This window comes from Mirounga angustirostris, unplaced genomic scaffold, assembly GCF_029215605.1.
Source record: "Mirounga angustirostris isolate CCGP_5_RB_7025 unplaced genomic scaffold, mMirAng1.0.hap1 SCAF_6, whole genome shotgun sequence".
Lineage (NCBI taxonomy): Eukaryota > Metazoa > Chordata > Mammalia > Carnivora > Phocidae > Mirounga > Mirounga angustirostris.
Window position 1 is genome coordinate 44,826,646 of NW_026991714.1, and position 17,222 is coordinate 44,843,867.

The following is a 17,222-nucleotide window of genomic DNA, read 5'->3' on the forward strand; positions in this document are numbered from 1 at the left end:
CCAACCAAATCCACAGGCTCTGGGAGCCTGTCTGACCTGGAGGATCTAAGCAGGCCTGAGATAAGACCGGAAGAATAAGTAGGTATTAACTAAACAATGGAGGAAGGATGGTGGGGAAGACCATCAAGAGTCTTCTAGGCAGAGAAAACTGTTTAAGAGTCCCCAAAATAGGACAGAGCCTAGGATGTTCCAGGAACTGAGACTAGAGAAGGAGAGGGAGGGCAAAGGTGGGTTGAGATGAAACCAGAGTGGCTGAAAACCTCCAGACCAAACAGGGCAGGCTCTTCTTGTACAAGTCAGTAGGCCCAGATGGAGGATAGCCTTGAAGGCCAAGCTAAGGAATTTGAATTGGAGTATCATTCTTTTTTTTTTTTTTTTAGTACCATTCAAATTTTCATTTATATAGGGACTGAATTATTCTGCCTCCTTTTTGTCAAGTGTAATCAGTCTTTGTTCATTTACATTTCTAATTATGATCCTACTTTCTTGCCAATTAAGGATACATATAAACTTATGTCTTTCTCTCTTAGAAAAACTGCAAATGGCATGCATGCTCAAAACAAGTTCTTGGGCTTGCTGCAAGGAAAACAGTTTCTGAGAACCACAGGGAGGAAATCTAGAAAATCATAAAGAAGCTCTGTTCTTTTCCCCATGACTGGCACACATGTATACACATACAAATGCACACAGCGGAATGTTCTTTCCCACATACAAGGTCAAGGAAATAAAGCCAAATGTGTTTGTCTATTTTCCTTTGGCAGCATTTCAGGTATTTAAAATTTTAACTCACATCTTCAGTTAATTTAAAAACTTGAATAGGTTAAATGAACATACCTTATCATTTATGAGAAGAACAATCAAAATGAATATGCTGTTCTCTAGGAAGATGATGTGGGTGAATATCAGACAAGAATTTCTCAGAAAGGAGTGTTTGACATTCATAACAATCTGAAATGTTGACCTAAGGCATCAGAGTGTACAGCTGCAAGGTGGGCGAGTCACGTGACTGGAAACAGACACCTGTTTCTGCTGCCTCATCCGCATCCACTCTGGTGGTCCCTGCCCCTCCGGACCACGGCTGGAGGTTGCTACTGCTTTGGGAAGGCCGTTACTCTCTGCTGGGCCTCACCTCCTTGCTCCTCGCTTCACCCCTCCTTCAGGCAACCTAACAGGGTCTGTTTCCCAAAGACCAGCCATCACCTCCTGGTGGTACCTCCATTGCATGCTCTGAAGGACAGAGGGTCAGCAGGTGCCCGGCACTGGTCAGGCAAGTTAAAAAGGTGCCTTTCAGAAATGTGGTAATTCATCTCCCACCTCTGACGCACACTCAGACATGCAGGCGTGCGCACACAGACCCACTCTAGGTGGGGAGGGTGGGCGCGTTAAATTGTCCCTGAGAGAGCAAGTGAACCGTCACTGTAGAGTGCCCGACCCTGGAACTGACCCGTCTTTATTTGTTTGACTCACGCTCATCACCAGTTCATTATGGCAGTTTGTGCGGCATGTACGTGCAATCTGCATCCAGTACTTAGGCAGTTCCTCACTAAGGCTGTGGACAGAATTCTGGGAGCCCGTGAACTTGAATGAGAAAAAAAAAATTAGATCTTTATTTTCACTAAAATGTAGACTTCTGGTTAGTGTCAGTGTTGAGGGTGCCTTCCTTTGGAGAAGGAGCTAAGGCACGTAGGAAACAACATGCTAATTACAAACACAGGCAACTAGAGTCAGATACTTACCTGACTGAGCCACCCAGGGCCCCCATCCCTTCTCTTTTTAATGAAAAGTTTATCAGTAAAGTCTCCAAATGACTAATTTTCCTACTTATCTTCATGTATTACATGTATTTCATGTAATTTTAAATAAACATAAAAGTCACTGAAAAGACCTAATCATATATAGAAAATGCCTTCAGAACTATGGTGAAAGACAAAATATAGTAGTTGATTAGAGATGTTCATGGATATTTTCCCTTGAAGTACCAATAACTATTATATGTTGTTGTAAAAAACAAATAATAGAAATAAATGCCTAAAAATTAGAAAGATCTCAATATCAAGGAAAGCATATCGTACTAGACCAGATTGTAATGTTAATGTCTATTTAAAAAACAAACAAACAAAAAGCTTTTGGAAGGGAAGTAAATTAATTTGTTTTAATTTTGTGAACTACCCAGTTTTCTTCACCCAATTTAAAAAAAGGCAAATTCTAATGCTGCCCACAGCATATTTGCAAAATTTCTTGTAGCTGCCTTATTGATTTAATCTGGCAGGACTGCTGAGCCAGTAACTAGATCTGGCCTTCCAGAAGTAAGTTCTCTTCTGGTTTTATAAAGACAGACTTACTAGACTTGGTTAAACTGTAACTGACTTTCAAAAGCTTGAGATAGCCAGTTAGTGACATTATGAAAGAAAAAGATGGGGCGACCTGGGTGGCTCAGTCGGTTGAGCATCCAACTCTTGATTACAGCTCAGGTCATGACCTCAGGGTGGTGAGATCGAGCCCTGTGATGGGCTCTGTGCTGGGTGTGCAGCCTGCTTAAGATTTCTCCCCCTCTCCCTTTGCTGCCCCTCCCCACACTCTCCCTCTCTCTTTTTCCAGCTTTATTAAGGTATAACTTTATTAAGGTATAACTTTATTAAGGTATAATTGACAAAATTTGTATATATTTAGGGTGTACAGTGTGATTTAATACATTGTGAAATAATTTCCAGAATCAAGTTAATTAACACATCCTTTACCTCACACAGATACCTTTTTCTTTTGTAGTGAGAACACTTAAGATCTACTCCCTTAGCAAATTTCAAGTGTACAATACACTGTTATTAACCATAGTCCGCATACTATACATTTAGATCCCTAGAATGTATTTATCTTATAACTGAGAATTTGACCCCTTTGACAAACATCTCCTCATTTCCCCTACTCCAAAGCCCCCCAAAAGATATCTTCTGATAACAAAATAGTTTTGGACAGGGTAGCTATGAAAATTTTTAAAAAGTGATGAAAAGGAACATGCTATTTCAAATATTAGAATATATAATAAAGCTACAGTAATTAAAACAGTGCACTGAAATACACACAAAGACACACAGACACCAATTTATAATCATTGAAATACAAAAAACCTGTGGGGGAGGAAATAGATTATTCAGCAAACCACATACCAGAATAAACTCGGGAACTAGAGAACCATGTGGGTTTTTTTAGATGATTCTTTTAAAATCTAGGAGAAAGATATAGGTGAATACTTAACCAATAGTGGGAGGGGGAAGGATTTTGAAATACAAAAGCAGTGGAAGAAACCACAAGGGAAAGAATTCTTTTTATTTCATCATGTTTTAGTAAAGATTATGAGTTTGAGGAACTAAACTAACTCAAAATACCACACATAAATCGAAGGTTGACCAGAGAAAGATCTCAGATTAACACCAGGGCAGGGACTGGGCGGGGCCTTCCCGGGGTGAGGCAGAGAAGCCACCCTGGATTCTGGAAGGACCAGGAATCTGAGCTCAATTAAACAGCCTGTGTCTACTGCTTTCTGGGCAGGAACAAATTCTCTGAAAAAAGGGATTGAATTGGACAGAAAGGGTCTCTCGGCAGGGCAGAGATGAATCCTGTCTAATATATTCAAATTTGAAATTCCTTAGGTCAAAAAGTAAAGTAAACATTTAAAAAGGTAAATACCATGGACTAAAAAAATATTTGCAACAAATATTACCCAAAAAAAAATTTAATATCTTTAACATAGAAAGTGTTTTTAGGGCACCTGGTGGCTCAGATGGGTAAGCGTCTGCCTTAGGCTCAGGTCACAATCCTGGGGTCCTGGGATCAAGTTCTGTATCAGGCTCCCTGCTCGGCAGGGAGCCTGTTTCTCCCTCTGCCTCTGCCTCTCTCTCTCTCTGCGTCTCATGAATAAAAAAAATTTTTTTTAAATCTTTAAAAAAAAAAAGTGTTTTTATCAGACAATAAGGATATTTCTAACAATCCAGTTATTTTTAAATGGGCAAAGGACATAAATATGTGGTCTGCAAAAAAAAAAGAAAGAAAACAGTATACACAGAAGGGGCAGAAGTGATATTGACCTTATTATTGGCCAAAAAAAAAAAAAAGGGGGCAGATTTAAGAAAACAGTAACATAAATTTTTTTGTCTAGGAAATTGACAGTTTTTGTGCCATTTTGTGCTTGTATGTGTTTTTAAAATCATGCTGCCAATTCAAGCAAAGGTCAAGTGGGTGTTTTCCGCTGGGGTTGTAAATTGTTACAACCTTTCTGGATGACAATTTTTTGAGCCATGAAGACGCTCATGGTTCAAGTTGATCAAATTATTATTCTACGAAGGGAAGGAAGCCAAAGATATGTATAAAGATAGTTATTACAACATTATCTGTAATGGTGGAAATCTGGAAATAACCTAAATTCCTAATATTTCCGTTAGGGTTACTTAATGGTTATCCTATAATGAAATATTAAAAGCCATTAAAAACCATTTGTTCAAAGAATGTTTATTTACATAATTCCAATTTTGCAGATAAACAGCAGAGAGAGTGGGGCACCTGGGTGGCTCAGTCGGTTGAGCATCTGCCTTCGGTTCAAGTCATGATCCCAGGGTCCTGGGATCGAGTTCCGCATTGTGCTCCCTGTTCAGTGGGGAGTCTGCTCCCTCTGCCCTTCATCTTGCTTGTGCTCTCTCTCACTCTCTCTCTCTTAAATAAATAAAATCTTAAAAACAAAAAAACAGCAGAGTGAAGAAAAGAGAGAGAAACAAAGAGATGTAAAACGAACATAGGAAATATTCCAAGTTGTTAGTGGCACCCAGGAGGGTAACAAGTGATTTATTTTCTGCAAGGAAACTATTACTTCGGTTATCAGAAAGAAAACAACAGTGATGTATTTGGCATTTACATGAAAGTAAAATGGACATTTTTATCATTTGGCCTAGAGAAGGGACATATCTGCTCAGGAGAGAAGTAGCTTCCATATAATCCTCATATGAGCTTTCAAAGAATTAAATTAGAGAGTCCATTTCTAAAGGTCTTGGTCCATGCCTGGTACTCATAATAGTTGCTCAGTGAATGTCAACAGCACATGCAAATCCCGAATCTCTGTTTGGGACAGAGGGTCCCAAAGCCTCTGAACAGATCTCCTGGATTTCTTTTTTCTTTTCTTTTTTTAATTAAGATTTATTTACTTATTTGAGAGAGAGAGCACGTGTCTCATTCTGGGGAAGGGGTAAGGGGAGGGGGGAGAGAGAATCCTAAGCAGACTCCCCACTGAGCGTGGAGCCCGACACAGGGCTCCATCTCATGACCTTGAGATCATGACCTGAGCTGAAATCAGGAGTCCAACGAGTAAGCAGCTGAGCCACCCAGGCGCCCCTCTCCCTGATTTCTTAATGCAATCTGGGTACAGCTTTTCACAGACACCAGGATGAGGAAAGACATATTTTATTGTTTTAGGTTAAGAAAAAACATTTAGGGGTGCGTGGGTGGCTCAGTTAAGTGGCTGCCTTCAGCTCAGGTCATGATCCCAGGGTCCTGGGATCAAGCCCCACCTCGGGCTCCCTGCTCAGCGGAGAACCTGCTTCTCCGTCTCCCTCTGCCTGCCACTCTGTCTACTTGTGCTCTCTCTCTATCTCTGTCAAATACATAAATAAAATCTTAAAAAAAAAAACAAAAAACAACATTTAGTTGTAAACTCTATTAATGAATCTAAGAGCAACAAACTGATTCCATTTTTTTCTTGAGAATGCCTACTAGGTTTCCATGAATAATCCTAGGCTCAGCAGTTATTTTACAGGCTGTCTTTAAATAATTTTCATTAAACAAATAGTTTAGAATTCACATAAATTACATCCTAGTATTTATTCTTAAATTTAAAAAAGTCAATACCTGTTTACTATTTACCCAAATCTGTGCTACACATTTTATTTACTTTTTAAAATATTTTAAATGCATTTTTTTAGATTTTTTTTTTTATTTGACAGAGAGCACACAGGTTGGGGGAGGCACAAGCAGAGGGAGAGGGAGAAGCAGACTCCCCACTGAGCAGAGAGCCCGATGCGGGGCTCAATCCCACTGGGATCATGACCTGAGCTGAAGGCAGATACTCAACCAACTGAGCCACCCAGGCAGCCCTGGTGTTACACATTTTAAGCGCACTATCTTACCTTCACAATCCTATGGTTATGGTTTTTACTCCCATTTTACAGAAATAGAGGCTTCAGAGTCAAGTGACTAATTGATAACTTTGAACCCATCTGTTAACCGGAGTATCGTGCCTCCATTCATTCACTCATTCGATGGATAAAATAAACATCACTTCAAGAAAGTCCATGGTTAGCAAAAATTTGTAAACTTTAGTTTATGGCACACTTCCTTTGCATCATAATTTATGAAACAAAAATCTAAATACAATAAAAATTAGGAATAAGGGTGCCTGGGTGGTTCAGTCATTTGAGCATCCCACTCAGCAGGGAGTCTGCCAGAGATTCCTCTGCACCCCCCCCACCCCATCCCCCCTCCCGTTCTCTCTCTCTCAAAACAAATAAATAAATCTTTTTTAAAAATTATGAACATTCATTAAAAATTCCTTGTAAAACTTAAATTGGGGTATAATAGGATTCTTTTAACTTGATGGCTGGAAGATTCTTGAAAATAGAAACAAAAATTGAAGCTATTTTGTTGTTTAAAATTCAAAAGTATATATGTTTCTGTGTACATCTGACAACAATATGAACATTTCCCTAATTCCAGAGACCTTGACCTTCTCTGCAAACTCCCACTCTCTATTATCCTGTCGTATTTTCTTCTTTACTACTTCTCACCACGGGACTTCATATTATGTATATGTGTGCTCATTTTTTATTGTCTCTCCCTTCACTGGAGTCAAGGCTATTAGGACACTGGTTTTTGTCCTTCTTTCCCCTGCTCAGCATCTAGAACAATACCTGGCACATAGCTACTCCTCAATTTCATTTAGATAGAATGAATGAATGAACTAACGGATGAATGAATTTCTCTGCTTCTATGTGCTATGTGGGAGGAGAACCCCTGCCCCCCCCCACACACACACCCCTCATATTGAGGCTCCTGAGCTATTTGGGGGATTTCCAAGAGATACCTGGCAGGTGACTTTGAACACAGTCCAGCACTACCAGTGGCCACTACCAGTCCCTCTACCCTTCACCCACCCCGCTCTGGCTTCCTGTGGGATCTGCTGCCGGACCCTTACACCCTTATACCCTCTCCGTGGGTGCCAGGCAGAGGCCCCTCTGAGCCACTGCTGATGTCTGCACGGGCACGGTCCCTCGGGGTCCAAGCTGAGGGCACTGATGTCTGCGGCCAGATGCTGCTTCTTTCACTGTGGGAGACTCCTAACCAAAGTCCACTCACTGTTCTGTGGAACTATGCCTTGGTGATAGTTCACCTGCTGAGGTGATAATGAGCACATACACACACGTATGTGCGCTCACTCACACACGTGCATGCATACACTCACATGCATGCATGCACTCACACCCACACGTGCATGCACTCACACCCACACATGCATGCACACACTCACACACATGCATGCATACACTCACACACGTGTATGCATACACTCACACACGTGCATGCATACGCTCACACATGTGCATGCATACACTCACACCCACACGTGCATGCATACACTCACACCCACACGTGCATGCATACACTCACACACGTGCATGCATACACACTCACACACGTGCATGCATACACACTCACACACGTGCATGCATACACTCACACCCACATGCAAAAGACATCTGTTACCTTCCCATCCCAGAGTTGTGGGCCGGAGCTACCTCGTGCTTCCAAATTTTTCTGTTTTTTGGTGAAACCTCCCTGTTTTAACTCCTAGGCCCTGGGGCTGGGACTAGGGTTGGGGGAGGGGGATGGGGGGAGTGTGTGGGGTGGGGTGGGTGGCTTGACAATCAGAAGTTCTGAGGAAGAAGCCATCACAGCGCCCCTCCAACACAGAGGCATTCTTCTGACTTAGCTAACAAGTCTCTGGCAGGAAAAATAATTTCCCTGGAGGCAACTTGGTGCCTCATGCAGATTGTCCTGGTGTGGAGCTGCATGCTGGCCCTCCAGGCCATGTGCACACAATGGACCCCTGAAGGGGACTCACTGTCGCCCCAGGCTAGGTTGGCTGCGAGAGGGAGATAAAGCTTAGCTGCTTCCTTTCTGCTTTGTTTTGAACAATATTCTAGAAAGATACGAGGGAAATGTTATCTTAATTAGTAATTGCCCAGCCCCCACCTCGAACAGACACACACACACAGGCATTCAGTGTTCACCACAGAATATATTGTCACAGGGTTTAATTTAGCATCGCGGACAAATAAACCGAGGCAGATGAGAAGTGGATAAAGCCGTGGGATAGGTCAACAGCAGTGGTAGGATTGGAGTCTCCCGGCCTGAGGAAAGGAACCTGCAGCGTCTGTTGACATGCGTGGCCTTTTACTGTGGGCGCCCCTTGCAGGCTAACAAAGCGTATCCTCAAACCTGTTCCTGCTTCCAGAGCACTGACAGAGCCCTTGCTGGTAAAGGAGGCTCATTTCTGAGAAGGCTGATGCCGCTCATGGATCTGGGCAGAGAAGGATGCAGGCCTCGGCCGAGGCTAGGCCAACCCAAAGAAAGGGAACTGGGGGGAGGGGGAAGCAACCCCCTCCTTATTTAAAAACAAACTAGGAAGGAAGGAACCTTCCACCGTCAGTCCCCTGGTGACCACTGCTCATTATTTTTTCAGGGTTGTGTACTCATATAATGCTTTTAACCAGAAAAGGCTGTTACGTTTTATTTTGTAACAATCGGGTACGCCGAGGAAGGGCGACGGAGGGCACCACAGAACCCGCCTTAGCAGTAGAAAGGTGATGCTGTATAGTGACAGGGCACAGTCGGATCAAGCCCAGGGGAAAACCATGCTCCACACTTTGTAAAAACAGGATCTAACTGTTAAGGAGGACGGCTATAATTTTAGAAAGGCAGAGATGAATGGAAGACTGTCTGGGCTTAGGAGATCCGTTTCTATTTTTTGTCCAGCTGAGTCACTCTGTGATAAAAGTGGCCCGAGTATCACAAGACTCACTAACCTTTATGTCATTTACCCTCCCACTCCATTCCCGAAAATGCTCGTTTTGTTTGTTTGTTTGTTTGTTTTATCGGTTTTTATCTTGCTTCGTACAGTAAAGAGTTTCTCCTCATTGGCAAACGTCACATCCACGGATGAATTGTCGCTGATGAACTTGCGTGCATGTGAGTGACCCTATGCTCCCATCTTTGCACTATCGAGTGGGAATTCCCTGCGGTATGCCCTGGCCCCTCCTGACTCTCACGAGTATCAGTGGGGGTCATGAATCGATCCATTATTGTTCTTACAGTGTTACCTTCACCCAAGAATCCCAATTTTTTTTTAAGTTTTTATTTATTTAATCTCTACACCCATTGTGGGGCTTGAACTCACGACACCAAGACCAGGAATTGCATGCCGCACCGACTGAGTTGCCAGCTCCCTGAGAGAATCCCAATTTAAAACATTGTTTCCTGCAAGTTTTAATTTTTCCAATTAGGAAGTATTTAGATTGATTTGGGGGCTCTTTGATTTTTATTAGTTTGTTGTTCGTTTGTTTGTTTTTAGTGACTTTGTTTTAACTTTAAAAACCACCACCTATAGCTTGGCCCCACTACCACAGAATGTAGCTGATGGACCCTTTGGTCCTAGGTGACACCACTGTGATCTGACAGAGCTATTCAGAGGTGAGGTGGGGGATTCTGGAAGAACTCAGCAGCGTGCAGGTGTCCTAAAAGGATATTGGGATCAACCCCTGTTTTATATGAATTTGGGCACAGGTCTTGCTTTACTCGCTTGGTATTCAAAATGGTAAGAGCAAAGAGCCACTGACTGCCTTGGCCATGACCAGCTCTCTGAGGGCCCAGCTGCCGGTTCTGGCTGCTGCTTCCTTCCCACTTCCCACACATTCATTAGCAGCTTTTGAAGCGGAAGCTTAGCATACTGTTTTCACCTTAGCTTTCTGTTTTCCTCTTCAGCCACCTCTTCACGTTCCCCCCTCCACACACACACTCACCAACAAGAAGCTTTAGCAGGTATGTCACAGAACGCGCACTCTTCAGTGCCCGTCAGTACACTACCCTCATGATTTCGGTGGTCCTGATTTGTGTGAGTGATGACTGTTCATGTCACTTGGGCCCTCAGAATATTTGATCTCGCCAAGGTGACAAATTGTACATTTTTTTCTTTTATTTCCTAGGGTAGTTGCTAGGATTTTTTTTTTAAACACCATTTTATATGCCAGGAATTCTAAAGTCAAATATACATAAACCATTAGGTTGTGAACAAAAGCATCTAGGAATCTTTAGCTGGAAGAAGGTCAGAGGTCAAGTGCAGTCATCTCTGTGCAGGGACCCTTCTCTGGCACCCCGGACACAGGGTCCTTCGTGAGGGGAGGAATCTGCCGGGTCACCTGGCTGCTCGCTCTAGTTGTTGGGCACCTGGAGTCTGATGCTTTGTGTGAGTGGGGGCCAGGTTTTTAAAGCTCTCTGTTTCTTCATCTGAAATGGTGACTGTTAACAGTACTTCCTCATAGAATTGTTATGATTGTTAGCTCAGTCAGTCCATGTAAAACCCTTGGACAGTCCTGGCAAGAGCTGAGGGTCCAGTCACTACGAGTTGATAATGCTTCCTCTGTGGGGAGGTGCAAGTCAGGCCGACTGGTTGGAGCTCAGACCTTGCCAATACCCAGCCCTGTGAACATGACAGTTCAGTTGCTTGCTATTCTCTGAGCTTGAATTTCTGTATCTGTCACCTGTGAAGGAGGAGTCCGCAGTGTGTACGTGCGATAGTACGCTGTCAGTAAAATGCCAAGAGATGTAGAGGGTTATGGAGAGAATTCATGCAAGATGCCCAATATGGAGTAGACATGCATAAACCATCGTGATTCGTCACATTTTCTACTTAGTTGAGGAGGCCAAAAAAGAAAGTTATGCTTGCTTTGCCTTAAGAGACAGTATAGTCCTAGTCCTGTCACACTAGTGCTTAATAGATATTGGAGTATTTTACTCAGAGGAGAGTAAGAGGTGAAACTGAAGAGTAATACATGTTTGAAGCTTCTGAGAACCAAAGAAAAGACACAAGAGATTTTTGCAAACCTACAGATTAAAAGCCTTGAATGTGTGAGATTCTCTGATGTATAGAAACTCAGGATTTCTGGGACTGTTTCTCTTCAATGATAGCAAAACTGCACTGATTCGTATGAGCCAAAAAAAAAAGAAGAAGAAAAAGCCAAATCAGAATATTTTTAAGGAAATTCAGACTTTTTCAAGTATTAGTGGACCACCCGTCCGCCCCCCTTCCTGGAGAATCTCTAATTATCTGAACGAGTCATTGTCAGGTGTCTTTTCTGCAGATAAAGAGGTGCCTAGCCAGGGCGAACAGCCTCTTCCCCACCATCAACTGCAGACCCTCCAGACCAGCAAGTCATGAGCCCCCAGAAGCAGGCTCTCCAGAATCCTCCGATGTCACAGGCATGATCCCTGATCCACGCACCTCTAAAAGGAGCCAGTCCCCGGCAAAGACACCCCTATGAAATGAATTCTTCGCTTTACCTTGAATGATTCTCTGATTGTAGATTAATGAGATGGTGACTAATGGCAGTTCTGAAGATGCCTGTTTTACTGAATAGATAGGAATTATTTTTAATTAGTGCTTCAGTTGTCTATATGTAAACGATGCTCTCTGATGTGCTTAAGGGCCTTTTGAGAACAGTTGATTTTCTTAATTCTGTTAAGCATTGCCTAAGCACTCTTGTTGGCAATCCTGTTTGTGTTCTCTGAGAAACCTTTCTCCGAGTAGAGATCATTTCCAGCCTTTGTGGAAGAGTCCAGTTTTAGTGGAGATCATCTTGACGAGGACGTTTACTGTATTGAGAATAAATTGCAGGGCAGTGGGTCTGCCTAGCCCCAGGTGAGTCTACCAATGCCAGAGCAAGAAGCCATTATCATGTATTTCAGAGCTGTTCCCTCGCTCAACCCTCTGCCCACCTCAAAGATACACAAGTGTGCCCCTCAGTTTCCCTGGCGGCAAGGGTTGGGGGTGGGCAAGATACCTGCCAAACCTTGGCAAACCACCCTGACCAGGGCAATAGGCCCTTGGCCTGATACAGTCAGGTAGGTGTTACCTGGGCGACAGCACACATTCCGTGACAAGATGACGCCAAAATTTGGCATTTTAAGATTAACAGATACGAGTTAGCTAGAATCACTTGCCTTAGCCCCAATCCCATACTCAAAAGTGTTTTCTCTCCCAGATCCTTGAAATTACTCCCTGCAAAGTAACCATTGGTTCCAAAAGTCTGACATTGTCTATTGGATAAATATATTTTTAGGATTTCTTTAAATATGATACTTTGAGATTCCCCCCCCCCCCCCAGTTTCTTTAAAAAGAAAAATCATCTAAGAATCAGTTTTCAACCAAAAATTCTTTTAGGGTTTTCTTTTTTTAGTCTGTATCCCAGAATAGTAGTTTCAGAGTTGCCAACTGCAAAAGGACCTATGTGTTGTGTATGCTGCCGAAAGCTATTTCCAAGCACACACTAAATGGTTTTAGAAAACTAGTACGTGGAGTAACTCACGTGGTTTCGTGTGTAGCAGGAAAAACCACCTTACCTCGGTACTGCGGAAGCCGTCAGGTCTTCTGGTCATAAGCAGTAATTGTCTCAGACTTGAGAGCTGACAAAATTATGTTGGACATGGTGACGTTCGAGAAGGCAAATGGTTCTTTTAGCAGAATGGTTCGCTTTCACCTTTACACAGCAGTTAAGAGAGTAATGGCTCTCCCTGAACTGTAGGAATGCGTCCGTGAACTTGGATAAACCCCGTAGGAAGTAGGGCATACTTCTGTCGGTACAGTTTATCAGTCACCACGTGTGCATTGAGTTCCTTTTGCCGGGTGCTGGCCTTGTAGCTGCATAAAATACCGGGGTAGTAGGTGTCAGCATTACGTCCTTCAAGTCATTCGTTCCATCCGGGGAAGCGACGTGCGAAGCAGTGAGGGAATAGTCGAGGTGACAGGGCTATCTCGGTAAACTGTCATTCAGCACACAGTGCCTTTCAGCCTACACAGATGGTTCTTCAGTTTCCCTTTGACTGGCTGCAGACTTGTCAGGGCTACAGTCAATAGGTCACCTTTATTCGTTCAGAACGTATGTAAGCATCCACCACCAAAATGATTTTGTGTAGAGCGCGGCACCATTTTAGAACGAATCATTTTTTTAGACCACTCTTGGAAGTTCAGAAAAGGATGGCTATGTCTAAGTGCCTCATTCCTATTTGGATTCTTACGGGGGAGGTTCTGCGTGGCATTTGGTCTTTTCTGTGTTTGACTACATCACGTTTTCTATTTTAGACTCAGCTTGTGGAGCCAAAATTGTATGAGTTCAGCCTAAGCCCTGCTGTGTTTTCTAGGCTTCCTAACCCTGTGTATTTCCTGCATCATGATTTATTAACAACGACTTAGGTAATTTAGCTTAATTGTGGAGCAAGAGATTTAGAACTAAGATTTCCCGATGGCTAATGTTTTGGTTTTGCTAATTTGATTTTGTGCTGCCTTCAGCTCACAGGTTCTATTAACTGCCCCGGGACACAAGTCTTTACACCATCAGATGGCTCTGGACACAGTGACACCTTCTTTGGGTTTAACACCTACATTTCATTATCTTTTAATTGAGTTCTCGGACATGTCAGTGGAAAAGAAAATAATGGATGATTAATGCTTCTGTGTGAATGAGGACTAATAATGAATATGACTTACTTTAAAATTTCTTCTGCAGTAAAATATTGTGCTAGTTGACAGCAAACTGAGGTTAAGGAGACTTTAATTAAAAGTTATAAAAGCTCACCCTAGCCCAGAGCACTATCACATGCAAATCTAAGAATACCTAGTGGACAAAAAACCCTAAAATTGTTCAATAGCACCCCCTAGCCTATATAATTTTAGGCTATAAGACTAGGAAGCAAATTCTATTTGTCATTTCTTCCCTAAAAAGTATAGGTTTTTCAATATATCTGGTTATATTGGCACATTCTTCACATTATTCCTGAATTGAATGTCTGAAGGCAACTATAAACAGAGGATAGCATGATCTAGTAGAATAATTTCTTGTGCAAAGATTTTCAAAATGATTTTACTTTAAATCTGGCTGTCTTCTATTCATTGTCTCTGCTTTGGTTGGCTGATTTAAGGAGATTTGGGGTTTGTTTGTTGTTTTTGGAGTAAGTCATCTAGGAAAGAGAAAAAGGCAGAGCTGGGGGAGGTTCCTAAAGTAGATCATGGAAATCCACAAGGTAGCTGTAGTGATTTAACTCTTTGGTGAGTGTTAAGAACACAGCCCCTGGAGCCAGACTCTGTTCTGGGCTTTGTGATCTTGGGTGGGCTCCTTAACCAGTCTGTAACTTCCATTTCTTCCTGTGTAAAATGGGTGAATGGTAATAGGTACCTGTCTCACGGAGCCTTTGCAGGGAAGACACACAAAGCACTTGAGCAGCTTAGCACATAATGAATGGTCAGTGACGATCGATAGCTGTTATTTCACCGTGGATGCTTGGATGTGGTCATGATCTACAGCTTGGATTCTAATATCAGAAAGACCTGTGTTCAAACCCTCTGGGAGACATTGGGCAAGTTGCTGAAACTCGGTTTCCTCACCACTAAATGGGGATGATTATAACAATTGCATACAGTTGTAGAATTTAACAGTGTATGCAAAATTCCTAGATTAGACTAGGTAGGGGCGCCTGGCTGGCTTAGTCGGTCAAGCAGGCAGCTCTTGATCTCGGGGTCATGAGTTCAAGCCCCATATTGGCCATGGAGCCTACTTAAAAAAAAAAAAGAAAAATAGATTAGGTGGGACAGGTAGGTAGAACATAGCTGTCACTCTTCATTTCCTTCTGAAATGCCAATAAAACAACAGTGAAGGCACTCTACAAATAATAGTAAGCCTCTATGACTAACAGAAGACAGCAATATCAGCATTCTGTAAGGTGGAAAGCAGAGAGTGGAAACCGACTTAGCAAACTCAGGAAAGCCAGTTACACCGTAGAATGCACGAGAGGCTCAGGAATTGCTCACACTAGTTATCTCTGGAGATGGAGGTGAAAGCGGGGCTAACAGCAGGCGGATTCGTTGAAACCCAGCTCCGCTTTTTCATTCCTTGGAGCCAGGCACTATTAAGGGCAGGGACACCCCAAAGTGAAATCAGGGTTTTTAAGTGAAAGTCTGCATTCTGAATGCTGAGCTCCTTGGTTGTCTTCCCCCTTCGGGCTCCCCAGATGCTGGCAAGGAAGTTTAGACCCTCCAAGACACAATGAGATGCGCCTTCTCTGGCCCAAGTAAATAGACCTAAGTATACTGCCCTTGGACATTCTATAACTAAAAAGCCCATCACATCCCTGAATCCCACGGTCCACCTGCCCAGCCTGTGTGCACGGAGCTTCCAGTCAGCGGTCTAGTGTTCCGTGCTTACCTGGGACAGAGAGCCAGCGACCCCAGACTAAGGTCTCCTGAGGGTGGATCATTGTGTGGTGTATACACTGGGGCATATTACAGGTTTTTTTAACATCTGCCACTAACTGTATGGCCTTCAGTCAAGTCCTTAATCTCTCTAGGCTGTAGTCACTACTGATGTAAAAGAGAGGGGATAGATTAGACCTTTTTGTTTGTTCGTTCGTTTTTAGACTAGACCACCATCTTTAAAGGTGCCTTCCTTGTTCTCAAACACCCCAGGACATCAGGACAAGTCTCTGAGGCCGACCTGGTTACTTTTCAGAAGTGTATGTACATATGACCACTAACAATAAATGTATTGTTAGTAATAGATAATATATCATGAAGATGAATAATAATATCTAAGAATTATTTGAATATCTACCGTGTTCCAGATGCTTGCATTATCTTCTTTAACCTCACTTCATGGGATACTAGTGCTTTATGAGAGACGTTCTTTTATCCCCATTTTGCAGAGAAGCTAACTGAGGCTCCAAGGATTTATGTGTAAAATTTACAGACAGGAAGTGGCAGAGTCTGGGTTTTGAAGATCTGGCCACCGCCAGAGAACCAGTTCTCTAGATCTCACCATGCATCTCTTTTTTGAACTCTGCTGGGTCCTTCCCCTGTGAGAGCATTATACTCATTTGAGGTCCCTCGGCTGCTTTCGGTTTTAGTGTGGCTTCATTGCCTGCCGCTGGGGAGTTACGTTTTTTCCCCTGTAACGTTGATTGGCATCGGAGTCATAAACGAACCGAGCCCTGTATTCCTCTCACAAAGATCGCTTGCTCTGAGTTCTCAGAGTCCCCACTTAAAAGGTTCTACATGTGTGACATACATTGTTCAAATTCCTGCACATCTAAACTTGAACAGGATGTGTTGCGTTTGCCTGTGCTGCCAAGCCTGCAGATCACTTTTGTTCAGTGGATTATGCGACACACCAGCTGTCCTTTGAGTTGGCCAGACTCTATAAAGTAATAAGTGACTATTGTAGCAGGTCTTTATACATAAATCTTTTTTCTGCTTAATGTCAATTTGGGAGTAAATAAAAATAAGGAGAGAACAAATAGATTTGATGAAGCATCAAGAAAATCTTTTAAAAGAAGCCTGGGGGAGGCTGGAGGTGAGAACTCCCTCTCACTTCTGCTGTGCATTTTTTAAAATTGGGTGAAGTGGACATAACATAAAATTTACTACTTGAAGGGAGCCTGGGTGGCTCAGTTGTTAAGCGTCTGCCTTCGGCTCAGGTCGTGATCCCAGGGTTCTGGGATTGAGCCCTGCATGGGGCTCCCTGCTCCGCGGGAAGCCTGCTTCTCCCTCTCCCACTCCCCCTGCTTGTGTTTCTTCTCTTGCTGTCTCTCTCTGTCCAATAAATAAATAAAATCTTTTTAAAAAAATGTACTACTTGAGGGCGCCTGGGACTCAGGTAGGGATGGCAAACAAATCTAAAACCAATCGTGTATGATTTTATATAGAGACAGTGCTGGTAAACGAGCTCTCTGAGGGGAGAAAAGGTTTGATTTATACTGGTTGCCAATTTCCGCAGTCTAATTACTCCCACAAAGGCAGATTTCAAACTACCAACTGTTGGCTAACAAAATTCCTGAATATTTAACAACTGGCTCTGAGGTTCTTA

General features: G+C 42.9%; 1 protein-coding gene across 7 annotated transcripts in view; it reads left to right on the plus strand.

Annotated features, from left to right (window-relative positions):
* CUNH1orf21 (chromosome unknown C1orf21 homolog) overlaps positions 1-17,222 on the plus strand; it is a 215,043-nt gene that overhangs the window by 152,657 nt on the left and 45,164 nt on the right. The window contains exon 4 of one of the 7 annotated variants that reach the window (XM_054508008.2): positions 15,778-15,873. The exons of the other annotated variants lie outside the window; for them this stretch is intronic. Within the exon in view, the coding sequence (XP_054363983.1) occupies positions 15,778-15,873 (96 nt within the window). The remainder of the gene's footprint in view (positions 1-15,777; positions 15,874-17,222) is intronic. 7 annotated transcript variants of the gene reach the window in all.